Raw genomic sequence first — 23176 nt, 5'->3', positions numbered from 1 at the left:
CCCCAAAACCTACACCCCCTTTCCTGGGGAAGGCTTGATAAAAATCCTCACCAATTTGCATAGGTGAACACAAACACAAACCCTTGGATATTAAGAACAATGAAAAAGCAATCAGGTACTTAAAAGAAGAATTTTAATTGAAGAAAAAGTAAAAGAATCACCTCTGTAAAATCAGGATGGTAATCAGGGGAATCAGATTCAAAACACAGAGAATCCCTCTAGGCAAAACCTTAAGTTACAAAAAGACACAAAAACAGGAATATACATTCCATTCAGCACAACTTATTTTATCAGCCATTTAAACAAAACAGAATCTAACGCATATCTAACTAGCTTAGTTACTAAGTTCTAAGACTCCATTCCTTTTCTGTTCCTTGCAAAAAACAACACACAGACCAAGAGAATCTTTGTTTCTCCCCCCCTCCAGCTTTGAAAGTATCTTGTCTCCTCATTGGTTATTTTGGTCAGGTGCCAGTGAGGTTATCCTAGCTTCTTAACCCTTTACAGGTGAAAGGGTTTTTCCTCTGGCCAGGACAGATGTTAAAGGTGTTTACCCTTCCTTTTATATTTAGGACAGTCGGATATTAGGAAAAACTTTTTCACTAGGAGGGTGGTGAAGCACTGGAATGCATTACCTAGGGAGGTGGTGGAATCTCCTTCCTTAGAGGTTTTTAAGGTCAGGCTTGACAAAGCCCTGGCTGGGATGATTTAGTTGGGGATTGGTACTGCTTTGAGCAGGGAGTTGGACTAGATGACCTCCTGAGGTCCCTTCCAACCCTAATATTCTATGAGGCTTTGCAGAAGGCAGTGGAAGACGGGTGTTTTGGTGGTGAAGACATATGTCCTCAATATTCAGTACTCCAGCTATTTCTGGGTTATGGAGTGGCCCATAAGTGGCTGTGAGAAGCCACTATAAAATACAGTGACTGCTTTAAATTGGTCAAGCCAGAATTTGGTGGTCACAATAGTGGTTTAAAAAAAAAATATCAAGAAAATTACACTGGTTTAAAACTGGAATAATGCAGTGATGAATCAAGAACACTATATATATCAGCAGGTGGTTAACAGAAGCATATCTGCACCATCTGTATCAGACCCTATAGCACTCAGACCTGATCATTTGAATCTCACACCCAACACAGAGGTCAAAGGGTCTCAATTACAAAATAAACAAAAAGCTTCCAAGTCTCAGCATGAAATGTTAGTCCATAACTCTGCAAAAGGAAGAAATACAAAAGGGAAAAAATGTGATGTTCACTCTAATCAGACATTTAATCAAACAGTATTCTTGTGAATAATGATCTAAATGTGAAACAATTGTTTTAATAATTAAAGAATGGGGAAGGAGAGCTTTGAAAGTTATCTAGTATCAGTATGTGATATCAACTGAAAGAAAGCCTTGAAACTCCTATAATATTTCACAATAAAATAATCTAAGTACCAATCAAATACTCTTTTCTTGCAATTCAACAATTGATATATATATACACACACTGTATTCCCTCTGGTACCACCAAAGGAAATGCAACTACAATAAAAGTCACTTACATTTAAACTGCCATTCTAATATATTTTAGTCAATATATTTACTCTACTCTTTTAATATAATAAATTAATGTAGTACACATTATTTAAAACAGTAACAAAGGTCTTTAGAACTGTTTCAATTCTGTAAAACATATACTTTCAGGCCCCTATCCTGGAAACATTTGCATGCCTATTAACTATAAGCACATGAGTACAGTAGTTCTGTTGGAGACAATAAGCATGGGGTTAATTCCAAAGTTAAACACATGTAAAACTGTTGGCGTATTAGAGCTGTAAATTTCAAAGTGGGGGGCTGGAGGATGAGCACCTAATGTAATGTTTTTGTAATTACAGGTCTGACTGCATGGTTCCACAAAGGAAGGGGAAACTAGGATATACACTCCAGCTGCTCTGCACTGCTCTGGTGCTGCAAAGAGCTTAATTGACCAGTTCACTCTGTCTGCTTTGTGCTACTAGAGAATGGCATAAAGCAGTGAGAACATACTGGTGAATATGGTTATGAAAGATTTTTTTTTAAATTTAATGTTGATATTTCATATGTACATTTTTTGAAATACCACATGCAAACATTCTTTTTGAATGTATTGTTTACTGTGCATTTATGGAATTTTTAATTAAACAAAACAACCAAGGAAATTCCTAGACAGAAACTGTGTTAAGATGGAGTTAAGGCTGAAACAAAACAAACAGTCAGTAATACAGGGTAATATATACATCACAGGAATGTTTCAGTCATCTCAAAAGCCTAGTTTTATAAGCCCAGGAAATTCAGAGTCAAGATTAAATTTAAAAGAAAGCCAAACATGTTAAGGTATAGAACTGCACAGTTGGGGCACTCAAAGCAATCTTAACTCTGCCCCATAGTGACATCACAAGGGGGGGGGGGAGAGGGGAAGAAAAAAAAACTAATGTGTCTTTTTAAAAATTACATTTAATCTCAAACCACAAACAATACAATGCCTCATAATCATAATCATGGCGGTTACTGGATGGCATCACTACAGGGAACAGTTAAGGTTACTTGGGTGCCCTAATTACATATATATATGCGCAGGTTTGAATTTCTGTGTCATATAATACTCAATTTTCGGATAATATCAACTTCCCTGTAATGTATTTTTTCCTAAATTACTGATATGTACTCTCAACTCTAATTCCATTTTAATATAATTTTTGTCTGGGAATATTATACAAGAAGTGTTATTTTATTTTTAATTGCCTGAAGATCAATTGATAACACAGAACATTACTTAAAGTCTTCAAATTCAAAGTTAGTTTTAATGAATTTACAGAGACTTTTATTAACGTTATGTAAAAAAATAGTTAACAGAGAAACAAAGATTTAATATAAGAAATAAGAAAAAAAAAATAATTTCAACCCAAAAATGTTTCATATAAGAGAGCAAATAGGGTCAAATTCATGCTTAGTATAAGATGGTATAGCTCCACCAAAGTCAAATATATCTGTGCCTGTTTACACAGGGCTAAATTTGGTCCAAAATATCCATACATTTTGGGACAGATTTTCAGAAGACATCAGCTTGTACTAAGGCACCCTAATGAAGTGATCAGATTTTTTTCAATGGGAGTTGCCGGATGCTCAGCACTTTTGAGAATCTGACCCCAGTTGTGGTTTTTAAAAACTTCACTCTTGATTTTCACCTTGAACTGTAAAGTTCTTCCTCTCTAATAACGTTATTTTGTTTTCAAGTTTATTTTTTCAGTGTCTCCAGTGTAGCCTTTAATAAATTGAACTGTACAGTAAAACCTGCATTTAGGATCACTTTCACTAAGCAAACCTTTGTCAAAAGTCACTTCAAAGTCTTTTCAAAGTTCTCCATACATTCTTGACTATTATTTAAAGACCAGCTCTATCAGGCAACTGGTTTTTGCTTGTCTCTTGAGTGATGGATTCAGATATTTTTCACTCTCAACATTGAATTTTTAATTAAATGAAAATAATGACTTTAATTTATAACTTTATAAGTCTTGTATTATTTCTAGTGAGCCCAGACTTTAAATATTTTCTTCTTGTTCAAACGATAAATCCATGTTGAATTTTTAACAGCACATAGCCAGCCACCAATTCAAATAGAATAGCGGCTTCTCAATAGCTCCATTAATGCACACATTGTCACAATATGCATCAGCTTCCATGGGTTTGATGAAATATTACCTATCCTTTATTAATTTCCAAAAATATCTGCTTTGATCTCTTTTTGCTACCTTCTCCCATATAAAATAAATTGCCAGACAAAATGAATATAAAAAAGTTAAAAATATATAGTCACTAGAGGTAAGATTAAAACAACGTAAATGTGGCATTGTTTCAGATTCCAGTGCAGTAAAATCTGGAAAAGATGTCTGGATCAATTTTAGGTAAAGATGAGAAAAGTTAAAGATTGGGCTGGATAAATGGACATAAGGTGGATGGAAAGCTGGCTAGATCGTTTGGCTCAACAGGTGGTAATCAATGGCTCCCTGTCTAGCTGGCAGCCGGTGTCAAGCTGAGTGCCCCAAGAATCGGTCCTGGGGCCGGTTTTGTTCAATATCTTCATTAATAATCTGGAGGATGGCATGGATTGCACTCTCAGCAAGTCTGCAGACGACACTAAACTGGGAGGAGTGGTAGATATGCTGGAGAGTAGAGATAGGATATAGAGGGACAAACAAATTAGAGGATTAGGCCAAAAGAAATCTGATGAGGTTCAGAGTCCTGCACTTAGGTTGGAAGAATCCCATGCACTGCTACAAACTAGGGACTGAGCGGCTAGGCAGCAGTTCTGCAGAAGAGGACCGAGGGGTTACAGTGGACGAGAAGCTGGATATGAGTTAAAAGTGTGCCCTTGTTGCCAAGAAGGCTAACGACATTTTGGGCTGTATAAGTAGAAGCATTGCCAGTAGATCGAGGGACGTGATCATTCCCCTCTATTCGACATTGGTGAGGCCTCATCTGGAGTACTGTATCCAGTTTTGGGCCCCACACTACAAGAAGGATGTGGAAAAAACTGGAAAGAGTCCAGTGGAGGGCAACAAAAGTGGAGCACAAGATTTATGAGGTGAGGCTGGGATTATTTAGTCTGCAGAAGAGAAGAATGAGGGGGGATTTGATAGCTGCTTTCAACTACCTGAAAAGGGGTTCCAAAGAGGATGGATCTACTCTGTTCTCAGTGGTAGCCGATGACAGAACGAGGAGTAATGGTCTCAAGTTGCAGTGGGGGAGGTTTAGATTGGATATTAGGAAAAACTTTTTCACTAGGAGGGTGGTGAAGCACTGGAATGGGTTACCTAGGGAGGTGGTGGAATCTTCTTCCTTAGAGGTTTTTAAGGTCAGGCTTGACAAAACCCTTGCTAGGATGATTTAGTTGGGGATTGGTCCTGCTTTGAGCAGGGGGGTGGACTAGAGGACCTCCTGAGATCCCTTCCAACCCTGATATTCTATGTTCTAGATTCTGTGAAAAAAGGTGGAGTTGTGATAATACCACCTGCTCCAGAAGCAGTGGTTTCAAGTTCCTTTCCACGCCATACTAGAATAGGCTCGTACAGGTGCAGTATAACAGGGCATGGTAAGTACTATTTTTATATTAATATAATATTGTATTTAGTCCAATACATTGTTATCTTTGTATATACTGAAGTGATATTTCAGTATTCTCCATGAGTGAAATTCACCGTTGTGCAGAGGGCCATCAGAAAAAAATCCCTTTTCTCTGGAGAAGTGAGTCTTAAGGACTGGACCTTTTGCTGGCCATCTGTATGTGGCAAATTTCACCGTGTGATTCGAAGTTCAATATTAGGTTTATTTGAACAACCTAGATACTTGTGTAAACTCATTGGAGTCTTTCAATTACTATCAGTACAATGGTATACATCCAAAGTAACAGCATTGAACTCAATGGTATTACTCTGGATTTACATCACTGAAACAGAGAGCTGAATTTGGACAGCAGACCAACAGCTGTCTGTTAACTATTAAGATCTGAACTGTATTATGGTGGAGTGAACGTGCAGCCACGGCACAGTCTCTATAAAATTGGAACGGGAAGGATGGTCAACATTTTTAAAAAGGTAGGCCAGAGAGACAGTGCAATCATAAATGTTCTTCATTTTGTAAGTGTCCATAGCCTGTTTGGGTACATCTACACTGGAATAAAAGACCCTCAGCATGGTCACAGCTGGCTCAGGTCAGCTGACTTGGGCTTGCAGGGCTTGGGCTGCAGGGCTAGAAATTGCTGTGTAGATGTTTGGCCCCACGCAGGAGCCCAGGCTGTGGGACTCTCCCCATTGTGGGATCCCAGAGCTCAGGCTCCAACTGAAGCCCAAACTTCTACACAGCAATTTTACAGCCCAGCAGCCCAAACCCCAGGAGCCCAAGTCAGCTGACGCAGGCCAACCACAACTGTTTAATTGCTGTGTAGATATAACTGTAGGACTGGACCCAAGGGTCATACTCAGACAACATTAACGCTGAACTGCTAGAATGACTGAAGTCAGGAATAATTATGAGACTTTAATATTAACACGTTAACTGTGAACACATTAAAAATAAACACATATCAACAATACTTAGCACTTATATGGTTCTTTTCATCCATAGATCTCAAAACATTATTCCAAAGGAGGCAAGCAAAGACACTGCACCTACAAATTACTGGCCATTCATTTTTTTTCCCCACAACCATTTGATTATATATCTCATAGGAATAATTTTCAAAAATTATGTCTGAGTGGATTTGGCAAACTATTTTATTTCTGCAAGAACAACAACAAATAGGACTACAAAATCATTAAACTGAGAATTTTTTTACTATAAATCAGCTGAAAGAAATGTAACAGCCATCTTGCAGATAGTTCTATAAAAAATTTTTCATTCAGCTTTTTTTTGGTTCAGAAAAAAAAAAAATACTATACTCTTTGGAAAAGTGATCTGATCCTTGTAATCCCTGTGGAGGAAACATTATGAGCATCTATATCTTTCTGCACATGGACTTTGTTCTTATAACTGTGAGGCCAAAGGGAATTCTTTTCCTCAATACGCATCTAATAAAAGTGTGCAACATTGTTGGAATTCTTAACTGGTCCATTTCAAAACATTTGATACATTCCTATATTGACTTCTATGATTGTGTAAACATGACCTCTAGGAATGGGACAAAAACAATGTCTTCACTATATATTCTTAATCTTTTGCTCCCAATATAAAAATAAGTGTCTGGTTAGTATAATGTATAAAATACTCAAAGATTCTTCTCTTTGCAACTTTATGGAATACTCTTAAAATGCCAAAGTTCATCAGAAATTAAAGGCGGACTCAACTAGAGGCACTGAAAATTTCATGTTAGCAAAAGTACACCTTATTAGGCCGGTTACATGCTGCATATTGCATATTTTGATACTTGAAATGTTTGACTAATAACGTTCTTAACATAGCTTATAAAGCATATACTACTAAGGTGAAATGCATGATCTGAAAAACATTTTAAGTGCATCATGATATAATGAGTTTTGAAAGTAGAAGCAAAATTAAGTTTTCAGATGCTGCACATCCTTCTTTTGTTTTCAAATGCAATGACCCAAAAGCGTCCTCTCCCTATGCATCATTCTTACAGGTCTCTAATACACAGAAAAGCCGAAGAGTCCAGAGCACTGATGTCATCAATGTTGGTTTGAATTCAAAGTGTGATGGATCTGCAAAGCAGGAGACTAACACTCCCATCAGCCTCCTCCCCACTGTACATCCCCTTCCTCCAGCTAAGCAGGGATTACATTTCCCCATCAGCCCTCTCCCCGTTCCCTGGCCAGGTAAGGGAAAAGGTCCTGAACCAGGAAGTGTCTGGGATCTTTAGGGATTGAGCAGCAGGGAGCTGGAGAGAAGCCCCAGAATCTGTGGACAGAGCCGCACTCAGAACAGGCTGTGACATCACAGTTCTGTGTAGGACTTATGTGGGAGCAGCAGCAGCTGGGCAGGGAACTAGTGCAAAGTAGCCCCATTGAGACACATTAACTGAACCTGGCTTGGAAACCTTCAAGCGCCTATTTGCTTGGCCAGAGACTGGACTGGAGAGGACACCCCAGGCACTATGCCTGAAGAGCCCTGACTCAATTGGACCACCCCAGGGACCCGAACAGGAACTGCTATTGCTCACTTTGAATTGTAACTCTTTAAGCCTCTGTACACAGGGTATTTGCAATCTTTCCATTTTCCTGTCAGCCCTAGTAAAATACCCTTTCACTTAGCCATGTGTCTGAGTGGTTACGGGGACTGACCACGGCTAGTGCCTACAGGCTACCTGCTGAAGCACCTACAGTGCTTGCCTCTGAGACACAGTACACTGGGCATGCTACTAGCACCTTAGGGGTTTGGGAAATAGACCACCACCACCAATTACAGAAGGACTGTGGCATAGAGTTTTAGAGTTCCAATACGTGGACACCATTTTAGCCCTTCTGACCAAAGCGCTTGCTCACTTTGCTACGAAGTATTTTGGAAGAAACAAATAATAAATTGAACACAGTAGAGTTAAATAAAAAAATTCATAAATGGACCACCTTGTAGCTAGGATATTTAATTTTGAATCCAGAGTTTAGCGGAGTACAAATTAAACCAAATACTTAAAACTCAATTGTGAAAAAAATATTTGAAAGAAATATCTAGCACTGGAGAACTTTCCATTAATTCGGTTAGAGAAAATAAATCATTAAAGCTACTGAATTATTTTCAAAGGAAAATAAGGGAGATAGGTGCTCAAACACAAGTGAATTTAACTGGGATTTGAGTGCCTTGCTGTTACGATCTTTGAAAATCCCAGCCTAAAACACCACCTAGAGATAACAGAAAATCCATCTGGATTATGAGTATCTGTTCCTGCTAGAGAGGACTGAGAAAGCTACTTCATTTTTATCAAGAAGTGACTACTCAAATTTCTGAATCTATATGTGGAAAGATGTTTCTGTCTCCTTACTTAAATAAGCTTGCTAACAAGGACGAATTTTTTTTTTCTTATGTGCAAATTAAAGTGAAGGATGAAATGATACCAATGAGAACGGAACATTTTATCAAGAGGAGGTACTTGTTTCTTGGCATAAGTCAAGCTACACAAGCAAAACATCAGGAAGATTTTCCTATTAAACCAGTCTATTTTAACCTAGAAAGTACTTACACAACTCTTTCTGCACCCTATACCTCCTCCAAATTATGTTCTTGTTGTTTACTTAATGTGCAATTGTGACAGAGGCCCATTGGAGTTCACTACTCTGTCAGCAACTGATCAGGTCTGACATACTTAACACCTAACACACTGTTGTTATGATATATACACACACCAAAAGATGGCATGCAATATATCATTGAAAAACTAACAACTCACTGATCATTAATATGTAAGGTGTGTGTACAAAGAGTTATAAATGTGCACTAGAATTATGTTCCTAAAATGTGTTTGGCAAGCAGTGCATAAATAGTCTACCTTAAACAAAGGAATATGTATTTGCTTTTCTGACCAGCCTAGATGCCAGGCAGAGACAATTAAGATACATTACATATAAAGTAAACAAAGCCCTCAAGCTAACAAGGAGGGGAGGTAACAACTCAACTATCACCAGCGGAACACACGGGTGATTAATATCATTGTGTAATGTATGCATTAACACTGTGAGGAATTATGGATCCTCGCTGCTATTATGCTGTAAAGCATGTGACCAAACACAAGGAGAAACATGCTTTCTCTCAGACGGGAAGGAAGGCAGCCATCTGGGAGGGCATTGGGGTCACTCTGCAAAAAATAACTGGGCAGCGGAAGCCAGGGTGTTGGTGTCAGGGGTGTGACCCACAGAAGTGAATGGACCCAAAGTTGCAGGGCAAGTGGTAAAAACCACCCTTTATTGGACTGGGTTGAACCCCAAAGTGTCACAGCAATCATTGCACATTCTGTTCAAAATGTTCATGTTTGGGGGTTTTGCAGTGCACAGTACACAATGTTTAAAGCAAATAACCAGGAAGTCCCACAGAGAAAACACTGGACCCATAGGCTCCTCCCAATACCATTTGAAAAATGGGTGTGGTTAAGCCTTAACACAACTGCATATACATACCAACTCAAGAAAGGACCCAGAAGATTCGACAGCTTTTCTTTGAGTCCTCTATAGACACCTATTTAACTGTTTGAATGCTCTGAAGAGCCTAAGAAATTTGATTTGAATATGCTATTTAACACCCACACATTGCTGTAATGAGTGCCAGTTCACATCACAACATAGTATCTGATTTGCAGTAGAAGGACAACAAACTGCTTGATCCCTCAAAGTATAGATAGAAAAATATAAGTTAGAGTTTATTACTGCCAGGTAAAGTCAAGACTGGGGCACAAAGACAATGGGGAGAAAGTCTCACCTAGTTGTGGGCAGTCTATCTCCCCAAAAAAAGGGCAAACTGACAGACGTAGCTGAAATGTTTCTGCTGATGGGAGGACTCCTAACTCTCTCCCATCCCCACAGCAATGGAATTGACGGATAAAAATGGCAGGGAGGCCAACAAGGCACTCTAGCATAATGTAAATACAAGAATCAGACTCTCTTCTCTCTGTCCGTGGATCAGTAAGTGTGTGAAAGGAAAGCACATAATGGGGCACTACTGCAAATAAATACACAGTAATAATACTGCAATTAAGGACCATCTTTCTATCTGAAATGAAAACAGAACTTTTATCCAAATGAAAAAGTTAGCTAAGGTAGAAACCAATTATCCAAGTTAATTTGAGTAACTGAAAGACAAGTGCTTAAAAGTAAAACCAAAGAACAGATTAAAAAGAACCAACTTGTAAATTAGTTCTGAGAGAAAGGAAAACATAGGTATAGTTAATAGTAAAATGGAAAAGTTTAATGACAGATTATTCATCCGCCTGACCTGATAGGTATCCTTCCCCTCATCTTTGCAACAACATGCTGGTGTTTCCTTTTACCAATTACAACCCAACAACTCTGTCCCCACCTGCCCCCCAGCATTCATTAGTCCCAGTCCATTAATGGACTCTAGAATTCCTCAAGGCACCAGTATTTTTATTAGGATATGCAACGGTTACACTGGGCATGCTAAGAAACAGCTCAAATTAACATTCTGTACTAGTGTACTGTTTATAATATATTTGTAAATTCTCCTCTGCCTATCTCTTTCTGCTATAATTATAAAGTGCTTTCATGCACTGTTTGGGAGATTCCAAGTACTGCAAACAGCAGGGAGTAATCTTTGGAATTTCCCAAGTACAAAAAAAAATAAAATAAAGCCCTTTGTAATCATAAACAAAATGAAAGAAAGGGGTAATTCTATAAAGAGAAGTTGTACCCAATAGACAGGAGTTTGCTACTAACTATCAAATACCACAGTTGAAAAATAATATGACCCAATGGAATGGGTATGGGGCTGGGAGCCAGGAACTCCTAATTTCCAATTCCAGCTCTGCCAATCAGTTGTTGTGACTTGCCCAAGGCCACATTTAACCTCTCTCACTGCCTTCATTTCCCTATCTGCTAACAAAAGGGATAATGCTTTTTTAGCTGCCTCAAAGGAATGTTGGAGAATTAATTAAATTAGTGTGTTTTTGCATAATGCTTTGAAAATGCAACAAACACTAAGTGCTGTTATTAAATGTATTATAAAAACTGAGTGACATTTCAAAATTTGACAGTGCCTTATTATAGCACTTTTACTTGTTATAACCACTGCAGCCAAGTCCATTTCACATGCTCACAACTTTCCAAAATATTTATTGTTTGGGCTCAAATTTTCCATGTGTGGTCTGTATCTAAAGGTGAATGTTTTTGAGAGTCTGAGAAAAATCTTCTCAGCTGGTTTGAAGCTATTTTCCCATTGTCAAATAGCTCTAAACACATTTTCTTTTAAAGAGAACTTTACAACTCCATACTTATTACACAATAAGTATATGATTGCTGAGCAGCAGAGTTTTGCTAAGTTTGAAAATTATTTATTTTGAAAGAAAGATTGAGCATTCCAGGAGACAATCCCATGCTTAAAGTTGGATGTGGTGCACATTTACTCACAGGCAATTAACTGCAAAGCTGTTTGGTTACTTACAGGAATGTATAAACTCACCCACTGAAGCAGGAACAGATTGTAAGATCAAGAAGCTCAATAGAGGTGGTGACACTTGTAAACGTAGCAAGCAGTGTAGCTCCAAACTATGTAGTTTATAACCAGAGCTTGAAAAATCCACTTGCCCACTTAGTACATGATGTGTAAGTGATATCTTCCTAAGACTGGTTTCAGAGTAACAGCCGTGTTAGTCTGTATTCGCAAAAAGAAAAGGAGTACTTGTGGCACCTGGATTTGTGCTAGAAATGGCCCAACTTGATGATCACTTTAGATAAGCTATTACCAGCAAGAGAGTGAGTTTGTGTGTGTATGGTGGGGGGGGGAGGGGTGAGAAAACCTGGATTTGTGCTGGAAATGGCCCACCTTGATTATTATGCACATTGTAGGGAGAGTGGTCACTTTGGATAAGCTATTACCAGCAGGAGAGTGAGTTTGTGTGTGTGGTTTTTGGAGGAGGGTGAGGGAGTGAGAGAACCTGGATTTATGCTGGAAATGGCCCACCTTGATTATCATACACATTGTGAAGAGAGTGGTCACTTTGGATGGGCTATTACCAGCAGGAGAGTGAGTTTGTGGGGCGGGGGGCGGGGGGGGGGGGGCGGAGGGTGAGAAAACCTGGATTTGTGCTGGAAATGGCCCAACTTGATGATCACTTTAGATAAGCTATTACCAGCAGGACAGTGGGGTGGGAGGAGGTATTGTTTCATGGCCTCTGTGTGTATATAATGTCTTCTGCAGTTTCCACAGTATGCATCCGATGAAGTGAGCTGTAGCTCACGAAAGCTCATGCTCAAATAAATTGGTTAGTCTCTAAGGTGCCACAAGTACTCCTTTTCTTCTTCCTAAGACTGCACACAATCAGCTCCAGTGCCCCTATTGCCACTGTTTCAGGAAAGGGGCTACCAAGTACTGCCATTAAAGCAGCTGGGGGGGGGGGGGGAGGGGGGGGGAAGCTCAGCAGCTGCTGTTCGAAGCAGGGTGTCCTGGAGGGACTGCCACCCCCTAGAACAGGAGGCACTACAGGCCCGGCCACCCCTGCAGAGGGCTCTGTATGTGGGAAGGTATCCCCTACCAAATACAGCCATTCCAGTAAGGAAAAAATTATTAAGCAGGGCTCAAAAACCTACTCACTGGGGGGGGGGGGGGTGGGGGGGGGGGGGGGGGGGGGGGAGTAGTAATTATATGTGAAATCCATCAACTTCTGCACATCCACGCTTTCTTTTAAAAAAGGAAGTTTCTGGCTCTTATGGCTTTGGAGTTACCCTTCCAAAACTAAGCTAACATAGTGCTATCATCCTACATCTTCAGACATACATCTCCAGCACCTCTGGTGCTATACATAGCTTTGCCAAGTTGCGACCAAGTGAACACTATTTAGGCCATGTCTACACTATGAAGACAATACCAGTTTAGCTATGTCAGCATAGCTATGCCTGCATAACTCTATAGCACAGGCTCAGCCTACACCAACAGAAGGGTTTGTTCCTTCAGTGTGGGAACACCACGCCCCAAACAAAATTAGCTACATCCATGGAAGCATTCTTCCATTGACACAACTGCATCTACACTGGGGGTTAGGTCAGCACAGCTATAACAGTCAGAGGTGTGGGCTTTTTCACACCCCTGACTGACATAGCTAGGTCAACCTAATTTTTAAGTGTAGGCCAAGCCAATCTCAGAAGACCCAGGTCAATGTCACTGTACTACATCTTGGGAAACTGAGTAGCAGCAGAGACAAACACTGAAGATAATCACTGGTGAGGGGGAGCCAAAATCAGAGACTCTAAAGTAGGAGGGAGAACTAGAGAGAAAGACTGTTCTCCCTGTTAATTTTCTGTCTGTTAGGTGTCTGATAAATTTTTCAAGCCATATGTATTAAAATGGAAAATGAATCGAGTAAGCCATTCAGCATCAAGACAGATGCAAGGAGCTTGGAAGTTAGAAAAGAGTAATAAAGGAGAAAAGAGGAAAGAATCAGTGGCTAATCTGGAAAAGTGAAAGAGGCAGAAATTATAGGAGAGAAGAGAGAACACAAATTTATAATAAAGAAAACTATAAAGGGATACGGAAAGAGGAAAAGGACACTGAAACTGCTCAAAGAGGGAGAGAGACACTAGTGACTGATGGAAATACAAGAGAAAAGAAGTGGAATGAAGCCAGGAAGAGAAAGAAGGTATAAAAATGAAAAATGTGATGATGTAAATTAATTTGTTGAATGTACTGAAAATATTTGACTGTCATACATTGTGATTAAATACAATACACAGTGAACAACTGTTTTATGTCTTAAAGTGCAGGAGCTTGATGATGCGGATATTTTTACTCATGTTAGTGACTTAGTATCAGGTATGATTTTCAAGCCCTGAAATTAATCACATTAAAATATTTCTGTTTCCTTACATATATAAGTAATCAGCCATTCAATCTATTACTTGAATGTTTATTTAAACATTTAAATTGTTGAAATAAACACAGCAACATTTATTTCAATCCACACATTTTTGAGGACATGCAAGTCTGAAAGACTGCATTCAATGTAAAGGAAATTGGGAAGGGGAAACCATGTACTCTGTGTGTTCTCTTTAACTACCCATTCTATTATATTTTTTTTAGTTCTTAACACATTTTTCCATACAGGTCAAAGATATATGACCTCACTGAGGACTGAGAGCCACATTGCCTACTATGTTGGAAAATCCCACATAGGGAACCAAAACAAAAACAAACAAAACTGCTGATTGCTAAACTGATCAATGTTCCAGGGTCTGTTTCATTTTCTGGATACCTAGCAGAAGCTAGGCCATCCATGTGGAGAGCCTGAGTCCCTGCAGTAGCTTCCAACTCTTCCCAAGACTCAGGGTAACAGTGCATCTGCGAAGAAGTTTACAGCCACCCCTGAATCCTGCCCCACTCAGCAAGGGTTCCTTACGCAAGGAATAATAATGCTGGCCCACCCAGAATTATTTTACGCAGTTAATTCCTGTAGATATGCAAGGGAGGATGCCTTACAGCATGGCCATTTTCCAGCTCCACCCTTCCCCCAGTGTGCTCCACCCCTCTGCAGAGCTTGGCCATGTGGTTCTCACATGTGTCTCTGGAACCAGGAGGGTGTATGCTGCAGAGTAACTACCCCCCACTTCTGCATGTTTGGGAGCTTCTGTACCCCATTCAGGTCCCAAGTCCCCTCCACTCACAAATGTCACAACACATGAACAGCAAGGGTTTCCTTCACACTCTGATCACTCAAACACATCTGAATGACATTTTACAAAGTTTTCCCCAAAATTCCACCTCTGTGCAGAGAATCAACTTGAGAAATGCTCATTCTTTAAGAAAGTTATGAGGGTCAGAAAACGGGGTTCAGAATGGAATGAAAATCCAAACATTAAGATTACAGCATTGCTACCTTCTCACAAGTGTGTAAATATTTAAAATCCAAATGAAACAGAGAGATAAACAAGCAAATTTACTAGCCAAACAACAGTTCAGTGAGCTTGTTAGTATCTCATCGCCTAATAAAAAATAATCCATAGGCCTGGGATTTCCCCACACACCCTCAGCCCCCCAATTTGTAGGTTCTGACTTTGCCAGGTTATTTTCTGATGATTAATGATTGCCTGGGGCTACACCTTGGACTATCAAATCCCCTCCCAGCTAGCCAGACATCCCCAGTTACCACACAGACACTTACGTTTAGTGCACCTCTGGAAGCCAGGAGCTTTGCTCCAGCCATGACAGCACTGTCCTCCACAGACATTCACCCTGTAGTAAAGAAAGGAAACAATCCAACACAGCACTTGACAAGGTACCCGTGCCCAGGTGCAGGGCTTTAAAAGCAGTGCCCTGTAATTCAACAGTGCTCACAGCTGGACCATTATTGCTTCCAGAAAATACTGTTCCACACCGAGGGGGGAGAAAAGGCGGGAAGAACTAAGGAGCCTGAAGACAAGCACTCCACAAACCCCTGCTCCCTATAATGCATTTCAGGAGTTGACAGGAAACGGAGTTTAAAGCCCACAGGAGAAACCCCCTAATCTGAAAGATACAATCGCTCTAAATCGTAACAGAAGCTCGCTGTTTTCAATACCTCCTCTAATGGGGTCTCCCCTGCCCCCACAAAGGGAATGGGATTTGTGGATGTAGCTGGGGCCACACACGCTCTTTCCTTGCACGTGACCTAACAAGCCAACCCCGCGCCCAGCTGCAGGGGCATGTGAGAGAGATTACCGATTTCGGAGCTGGTTGCACTGCTTGGGGCTTTCCCAAAGATTAGACCCCAAAACCTGGATCCGACTCCCCCACCCCCCCCCCCCAAAAAAAAAAAAAAAGTTCCGTCAAGGCTAAAATCTGCTCTGGCTGCCAGCTCCACGCTCAGGTGCTGAGGAAAAGACAAACAAAGCCCTGCAGCCTTTGCAGCAGGGGCGAGAAGGCAGTGAGGGGCACAGTTTTAAAGAGCTGCTGCAGCAGGGCTAGCCGAGAAAATGAGTGGAGGGACTCATGGCACGGGGGGACAGTGACGTCGGGTGTCTCCCCCCTTTCCAGCCGTCAGTCAAACCATAACAATGAAGAATCTCCCTGGGATATCCCGACCGCGGATACTGTATTTGGGGCAATGAACCCCCTCCGCATGCACCCGCACCTTTGTGAACTTGCTGTTCGTTTCTGATGTTGAGCTACGTGAAGTTCCCCCGCTCCCCTCCTCCCACGCCGATCAGTCTCACTCTTACTTCAGATGCCCCCCAGGGTGACTGCAAAAGCCACTGCCCGCCCCTCCTGCTCTGTTGGTGGGAGGTCTGAGGCATGTATTTGCATGGTAACTTCATTAGTTCCGCAGCCCACTAAGGGACCCTCCGAAGCTCCGCTGCTTGGAGAGGGAGAGGTGGCTAGTGGGGGGTGGGGGGGTGAGCTCGCCTTACCCCTGCAGCGGGTGCCTCTGGTGACCCTGCGGGCTGGAGCTGCTGTTGCTGCGGGTCTCCCGTTGCTGCAGCTTGGAGCGCTGAACCAGCCTGGTTGGCTTGGAGAAGAGGGCTGCGGGGCCACCGGCTCTGTGATGGAGCTGCACGCTGGAGCCCAAGCGGAGCTGCATGCTGGGACTTCCCGGTTTGCTCATCCGGCGAGTCCGCTCCAAGGTGCTGGTGCTGTACCGGGCATCCAGCGCGACGTTAAAAGTCTGCTGCTGCTTGCCCCGGAGAGGAGCCGAGCTCTGCAGCCGGCTGCTGGGGGAGCCCGCCTGGCTGGGGCGCAGTACGTATGTGATTCTCCTCAGCCTGCTCTTTTCAGCGGCGTCGAGTGCCGGTGACAAAAATACACATGCACAGAGCAAAAAGCCCCACCTGATCCAAGCCATTTCCACAGCAAGAGCCCCGGCAGCCAGCAAACGCGACAAAGCTCCCGATGCAAGGATTTCCTCGCCTCCAAAGTTTGTGTGTGTGTGCAACTCACTTTGCCTGCGAGCGAGCTGCACCGCCCCCGGGGTGCTGCCGCTTCCACTCGCCTTTGCTTTTTCCTAGGAGAGGAACTTAGTTCTCCCCCCTCCGCCCCCAAAAAGGTTAGGAAATTTCAGCAAACAAGTTGTTCCACAGAGCAGGGAAACATTGTTAGAGGAGATGAAGGTCTGGACAAGACCTGAGCTCTAAGCAGCAGTAAAAGGGGAGGAGGAACAACAGCAATGGAAGGGGGTTCTCAATAAGGAGCAGATGTTTAGGCTGCTGGAGCTGCCAGTGGTCTCTGTGTGTGTAAGAAATAGTCTTTAAGCCAGATCAGGCTCAAAAACTCTTTTTAAAGTTTCTCTGCGACTCAGAGAGGGAGAGAATATGTAGCTGCCCTGAGTGTCAGAGCTGAACAGCCAATCTCGGGCAGACATGACGTCAGGCAGCAAATCCTAATTGGGAAAACTATAAAATGGGGCTGAGACGTTAGCCACAATACACTTTAAAATATAGTTAGTGTAGGTCTAGAAAACCACAGCTAGGGGCTTTCTGCCTCCCCACTTTTATAAGAAAGGGACAAAGAACTCAATGTAGTCATTGAGGGATCTTTTACTTCTGGGATTTTACTACTTAAGAGTGGGTTGATATTGTGTTAATAAAGTTGTTTTCTGATATGAGAATGCCCCTGTAACTATAATGTACACGCACACTAGCTAAACAGTGGTGTAGGAACTGTATAGATTAATTTGAACATATAAGATGGTATAACCTGATGCAGATGCATCCACTTATAATGTACAATTCAAATGTGTATTCTTAATGCCTCCATCACACCTCAAATGTACCTTTTTGGCAGTGACTGCTATCATGTGATAATTTTTAACAAAGTAAGTCACCCTTTCACAAAGTGAATACTATTTAGTAAGTTACTACTTTAATTATTTGATTAAGAGTTATTTGAATTATAATGATCCAATTGATCTTTATAAAAGAAGGTAGGCATAGGATGCTAAATTAGGGAATATGACTAAACACTGTCCAGCTAGGCTCTATGTATTCATCTGTATGGATCAGTTTTCTGGACTGGGGCCTAAGGCTCCAAGTCCTGCAAAGGTTTAACTTTACACATGTAAGCAATCTCACTGAGGTCACTGAGATTACTTACATGTATAAAGATAAACACATGCTTAAATCTTTGCAGGATCAGGACCTTAGATTGTAAATTCCTCAAAGCAGGGCCTTTTTTTTATTATTATTACTATAAAGCATTATGTACACCGAAGGGACTATAAAAATAATAACTACCACAGCTTGAAAATAATATATAAACCAAATTGCCCAAATTCTTCCCTTATGTAACTCCACCAACATAGAGTTATGCCAGGGATAAACTTGTCCCAGTTCCATTTATTTATTTTTGTAACATGGATTTTATTAATAATTTTCTTCAGTATCACAGACAAATAAAAGAAATCAAAGTTAATATGATATCCTGAAGATTCCATCCTTTGAAACATTTGGGAGCTAATATGTGAGAGCCATCTACAATGCACCTTTATAGATGAGAAATGGAACAAGGTATTGAGAAAACAGAATACATTTTTTCACATTAACTGGTCAGGTTGCAACCCAGGTCTTCCTCCTTGGGTTCTTGTTTCCAGGACTTTTAGGAGTTTGAGCCTGGCCCAAGCTGACTGGATTTTGTGCTTAAGAACTATTGACACAGCTACTCAATTCTGTATATGAAACAGAAGCCATTTAAATTGACAAGGCTACATGGAAGAGTCAGTATAATGAGTATAACAGCTCCCTCTACTCCAGAGCTCATCTATATAAAACTCCTCAAATATAAATAGATGTTTTAAATAGATGAGTTAAGGGTTGCTATATTCACACCACAGCAGAACCACATCAATGTCAAAGTCTTCTGCACCCCTCCCCCCTAGAACTAAGCAGTGATGCTTTGAAGGGAAAATGCTACCAGTACAAGAGGCATGCAGGTAAAGGCTACATTCAAAATAGCCCTGGAAGTCCTAGGTGGTGCAGAAAAAAACTAAACAGGGAGGATACAGCCTGAAAGTAGCTCCTACTTTTAATATAACTAAGAAATTAATTGTAAGACCATCCCTTTTCCCCCCATCTCAGAGAACCTGTACATCTTATTTAATGCAGAAGCTGGTCTATTGTATCCAAAGTTACGGTGCATAATTTTTAGTGTCATACCTACAAAAGTTAAATATTTTATAAAAGGTTTTAAAAAAAGACTACCTTTAAATGGGGTGGGGACTGAGCACAAAGAGGCAAACTGATGGGATGCTCGGGATTGCTACACTACACAGGGCTCCTGCTATTCAGAAATTTTTCAGAATGAGATCACATCTATGTGTGTGGCTGAGCTTTTTATACAGAGAGCAACACCTGTGTCATCCCAAAGGAGAAGCCAGTTGCTTTTAAGAAACACAGTTTTAAAATCATGTTAAATAGAGGACAAATGTGGCATTTTAGTAGCTACTGTATCAACAAATGGTGAGGAAATTAGCTTATTTTGTATGACTTCAAAGGAGGTAAGTCCAAAAAGCTGGAAGTCCTTCATAAAAGAAATAGAAATGTGAATTTTAAAAAATGAATAATTCTCAGGGGAAATGCAAGGAACTGATGGAGACTTATTGACACAAATCTACATGGCAGATCTTGGATCCAAAATTCTCTTTTCTCTGTGGAGTAAATCTAGCCTTCTCCTCTGTAGCTCTAGAGCAATGGTCCCCAACCTTTCTTGTGAGAATAGCAATATGCTATTCCCAGAAGACTGTGGCGGGCACCAGGCACCCTGCCACGGAAATGCTGCTGCCACTTGTCAGCAACGCTTCTCGGCGTCATTTCGGCGGCAGGGTGTCCTGTGGGTGCACAGAAATACCCCGGGGCGCACCATGGCACCTGTGGGCACCGTGTTGGGGACCCCCGCTCTAGAGGTTCCCTTGACAGTAGAGCAGGTGTGCTTCTGCTGCATGAGAATGTGGGGCTGGATACAAGTATGGCATCTGCCACATCATGAAGAACAACATAAGAGCAGGGCTGAAGAGCAGTAGCAGCAGCTACTCCCACTATTGGCCTGGAGTATCTTCCAGAAAGAGGCTCCAAAGCCACTGTGTGGTCTAGGAGGGAATATTCCTCCCCTCCCATATGCACAACTGGTTGGTGCCCTGTCTGCCTTCTCAGGTTGGGTGCTGAGTTCTATATTTGAGCCTAAATGAATGGAAATTCCATTGATGTCTAAGGACATTCTATATAAGCAGGAAGAAGAGAATACAAGTCAAGTTCTGTCTTATGGACCTCAGAGGAATCTCACCTTTAGAGACTTATAGTGCTACCAAGATTTCAACCATTCAAATGCTGAAAAAAGATATGACAGACTTTGAATGTACAGTAAGGTATAAAGAGCAAAGCTAAAGTGTATAATGTGTGTGATAAATGTGCAAGAGAAAACTAAGTCTGGAGAGATATCTTTCTTTTGTGAACAATGGACACTAGAATTGCTTGGAGTGAAGTTTCCCCCAGAATCTGTTAGATGGCAATTGTAGTGCTGAAATGAGACTAACAAATCTACTGATAAAAGTGCTGCCAGAACTATTGTGGTTCTGAAAAGTATTATATTCTGAAAAGTAACTATAAAAATGGCCCCATGGGAGGCCTGTGTTTTAATCTGCTATATTTTATTATTAAACCAACATGTAAACATGCAATGAGAAATACAAAATGACGACGAAAATACCGTGAAGCTGTTAATCAAAGTAATTGACAATTAATAAGTGAGGGGTTTCAGAGTAGCAGCCATGTTAGTCTGTATTCGCAAAAGAAAAGGAATACTTGTGGCACCTTAGAGACTAACCAATTTATTTGAGCATAAGCTTTCATGAGCTACAGCTCACTTCATCGGATGCATAAAGATGAATCCAATGAAGTGAGCTGTAGCTCATGAAAGCTTATGCTCAAATAAATTGGTTAGTCTCTAAGGTGCCACAAGTACTCCTTTTCTTTTTAATAAGTGAGAATTACATCAGTGAGTAAATAAAAGTAAAATTTAAAGTAAAAAAAAGTTTCAAATTTCAAATCACAAAACTACCAGTAAACCACTTATACCACACCATTAATTTCAAGAGTAACCAACCTCTAGATATGCTCTAGTTCAACCACAACTTACTGGGCTTGATGCAAGATCTCTGGAGTCAAGTTTTATGGGCCACTAATATGCAGGAAGTCAGACTAGTGATCTTAATGGTCCCTTCTAGCCTTAAACTCTATGGAGCTAACAGCTAAGAATCTCTTTTGATTTCTCCAAAAAGGTCTATGGGCCTGATTTTCCTGTAACCCCAGTGTCAATCAGGAATAAGTTACACCAGTGTGTAACAGCACAAGTGAAAGACAAATCAGATAAACATTTTCCCAAAATAGAATTACATTTTGAAGCTTGACATCTAAGAGCCTGATTTTCTACTGCCATGCAACTTGTATAGCCACTTACATCCGTACAAAGTGAATGTAAAATGCTACTGTGACTATTTGGGAAATTTGTCTGGGTGAATTTATGAATTCCAGTTTGATTTTGTGTTTGTATGTTTACACCCTTATGGTTGTCTTTCAGTGCATTCATTCCCCTTCTGTTAAAGGGAAACGGATGGGACGGTCATTAAAGACCATCAACAATTGAATAACCTTGCCCTAGCAGAACAGTGATATGGCTGCCATCTAGGGAAAAACAGTGGTCCCCACCTTGTCTGCAGGAGGTAGGGTTGGGGCGGTGGAAAGTCCCCAGAAAGGGAACAAAGAAACAAGGGTGTTAGAACTGGATCTTAAAAACGCAGATGCTGGGAGCTTCAGGGAACACAACGGAATATGCTTTCTGAGAGAAAGGGAATTTTTGACTGCTGGACCAGCCCAAACTGAATGGAGTCAACAAGAAGAAACCATGTTCAGGAAGGGAAGACTGAGCTGGAGATGAGAGGACAAGGAAGGACCTGAAACTCCTAATAAGACACTGACCAAATCCCAAAGAGCACTCAAGAGTGGTAACACTCTGAAGGAGGGATAGTGTACAGGTGCTTTATTATTTTGCCTAGAGTTGCAGCTCTCATGACTTGTATAAGAGTAAAGAAGTGATTAGTTTAGAAATCCTTCTGCAAAGTCTGTCTGTCTTGCTTCAACTATCACGTCTCTGAAGGGTTAACCATAAACCAGAATACCCATCAGGGTGGATTTCTGGGGAGGGTATGTTTGCGTGACTGGGCTGTCTTGGGGAGTCAACACTGGTCCTGGGGGCCCCAAGGCAGCTGGACCATAGGGATCCATTCCCTGGAAGTGATACCAGGCAGCATGTCTGGGCCAGGGAAAATGTCTGGGCCTGGGAAAAGTCCCAAGCCAGAGACTGTGGCTGGAGCCTGCCCATTCCCAGGGGAACTTAGAGCCACATGGATCCAGTATGTGGGGCCAAACACACCTGCCTGGTGAGTGTCCAGTAGTGGGTGCTCAACCAGAACTGTGACAGCTATCAAATCGGAGCAGTAGTGTTCTCTCTCAGTGATACAGTTTGGCAGAGGGGGTGTGAATTGGGCCGGATGAGTTTAAAAAAAATAATAAATCAAAAGACAAATTGACCAAAATCACAATATAATCTATTTTTGTAAATCTCATGATTTTTCACGGTGTGACTAATGATTTTTGAACCTTTAAGGTTGGCAATACTGTGTTATAAAGCCACTTTGTACAGGTATAAATGACTGGAGAAGGTGCAGGACAGTTGTACACTGGTGAAACTCCATTAGTTTCAGTGGCATTAATCCTACTTTTTTCCCCCCAAGATAATTGTTGGGAATCAGTTTTTCTAACTGCTAGCCCTGCAAACTCAACCTGAGACCCAACCATCAGACTTGGTTATTTTTGTACATCATCACCAGTAGGCCAAATTCTGCATTTAGTTACACTGGCACAACCCCTCTCTCTTCAGTGGCTTTGCACAGGTGTAACTGACTGGAACTTAGGTAATACCTATTAGTGGACCAACTTCTGTTGGTGAGAGAGACAAGCTTTCGAGTTAACACAG

General features: G+C 41.2%; 1 protein-coding gene across 7 annotated transcripts in view; it reads right to left on the bottom strand.

The window, feature by feature from the left end:
- Positions 1-17376, bottom strand: part of LTBP1 (latent transforming growth factor beta binding protein 1) — a 375466-nt gene extending 358090 nt beyond the window's left edge. For 6 of the 7 annotated variants that reach the window (XM_073338422.1, XM_073338423.1, XM_073338424.1 and 3 more), the window contains exons 1-2: positions 16570-17376; positions 15345-15415 (exon numbers count right to left, since the gene is read on the bottom strand). In XM_073338422.1, coding sequence (XP_073194523.1) covers positions 15345-15415; positions 16570-17000 — 502 coding nt within the window. In that variant the 5' untranslated portion in view covers positions 17001-17376. Of the gene's footprint in view, positions 1-15344; positions 15416-16292; positions 16340-16569 lie in introns of those variants that run through there. The other variant, XM_073338430.1, reaches the window with a different exon arrangement.
- Positions 17377-23176: the final 5800 nt, after the last annotated feature.

Source organism: Lepidochelys kempii, chromosome 3 (genome assembly GCF_965140265.1).
Source record: "Lepidochelys kempii isolate rLepKem1 chromosome 3, rLepKem1.hap2, whole genome shotgun sequence".
NCBI classification, from domain to species: Eukaryota; Metazoa; Chordata; order Testudines; family Cheloniidae; genus Lepidochelys; species Lepidochelys kempii.
This window is presented reverse-complemented; position numbering and strand designations above follow the sequence as displayed.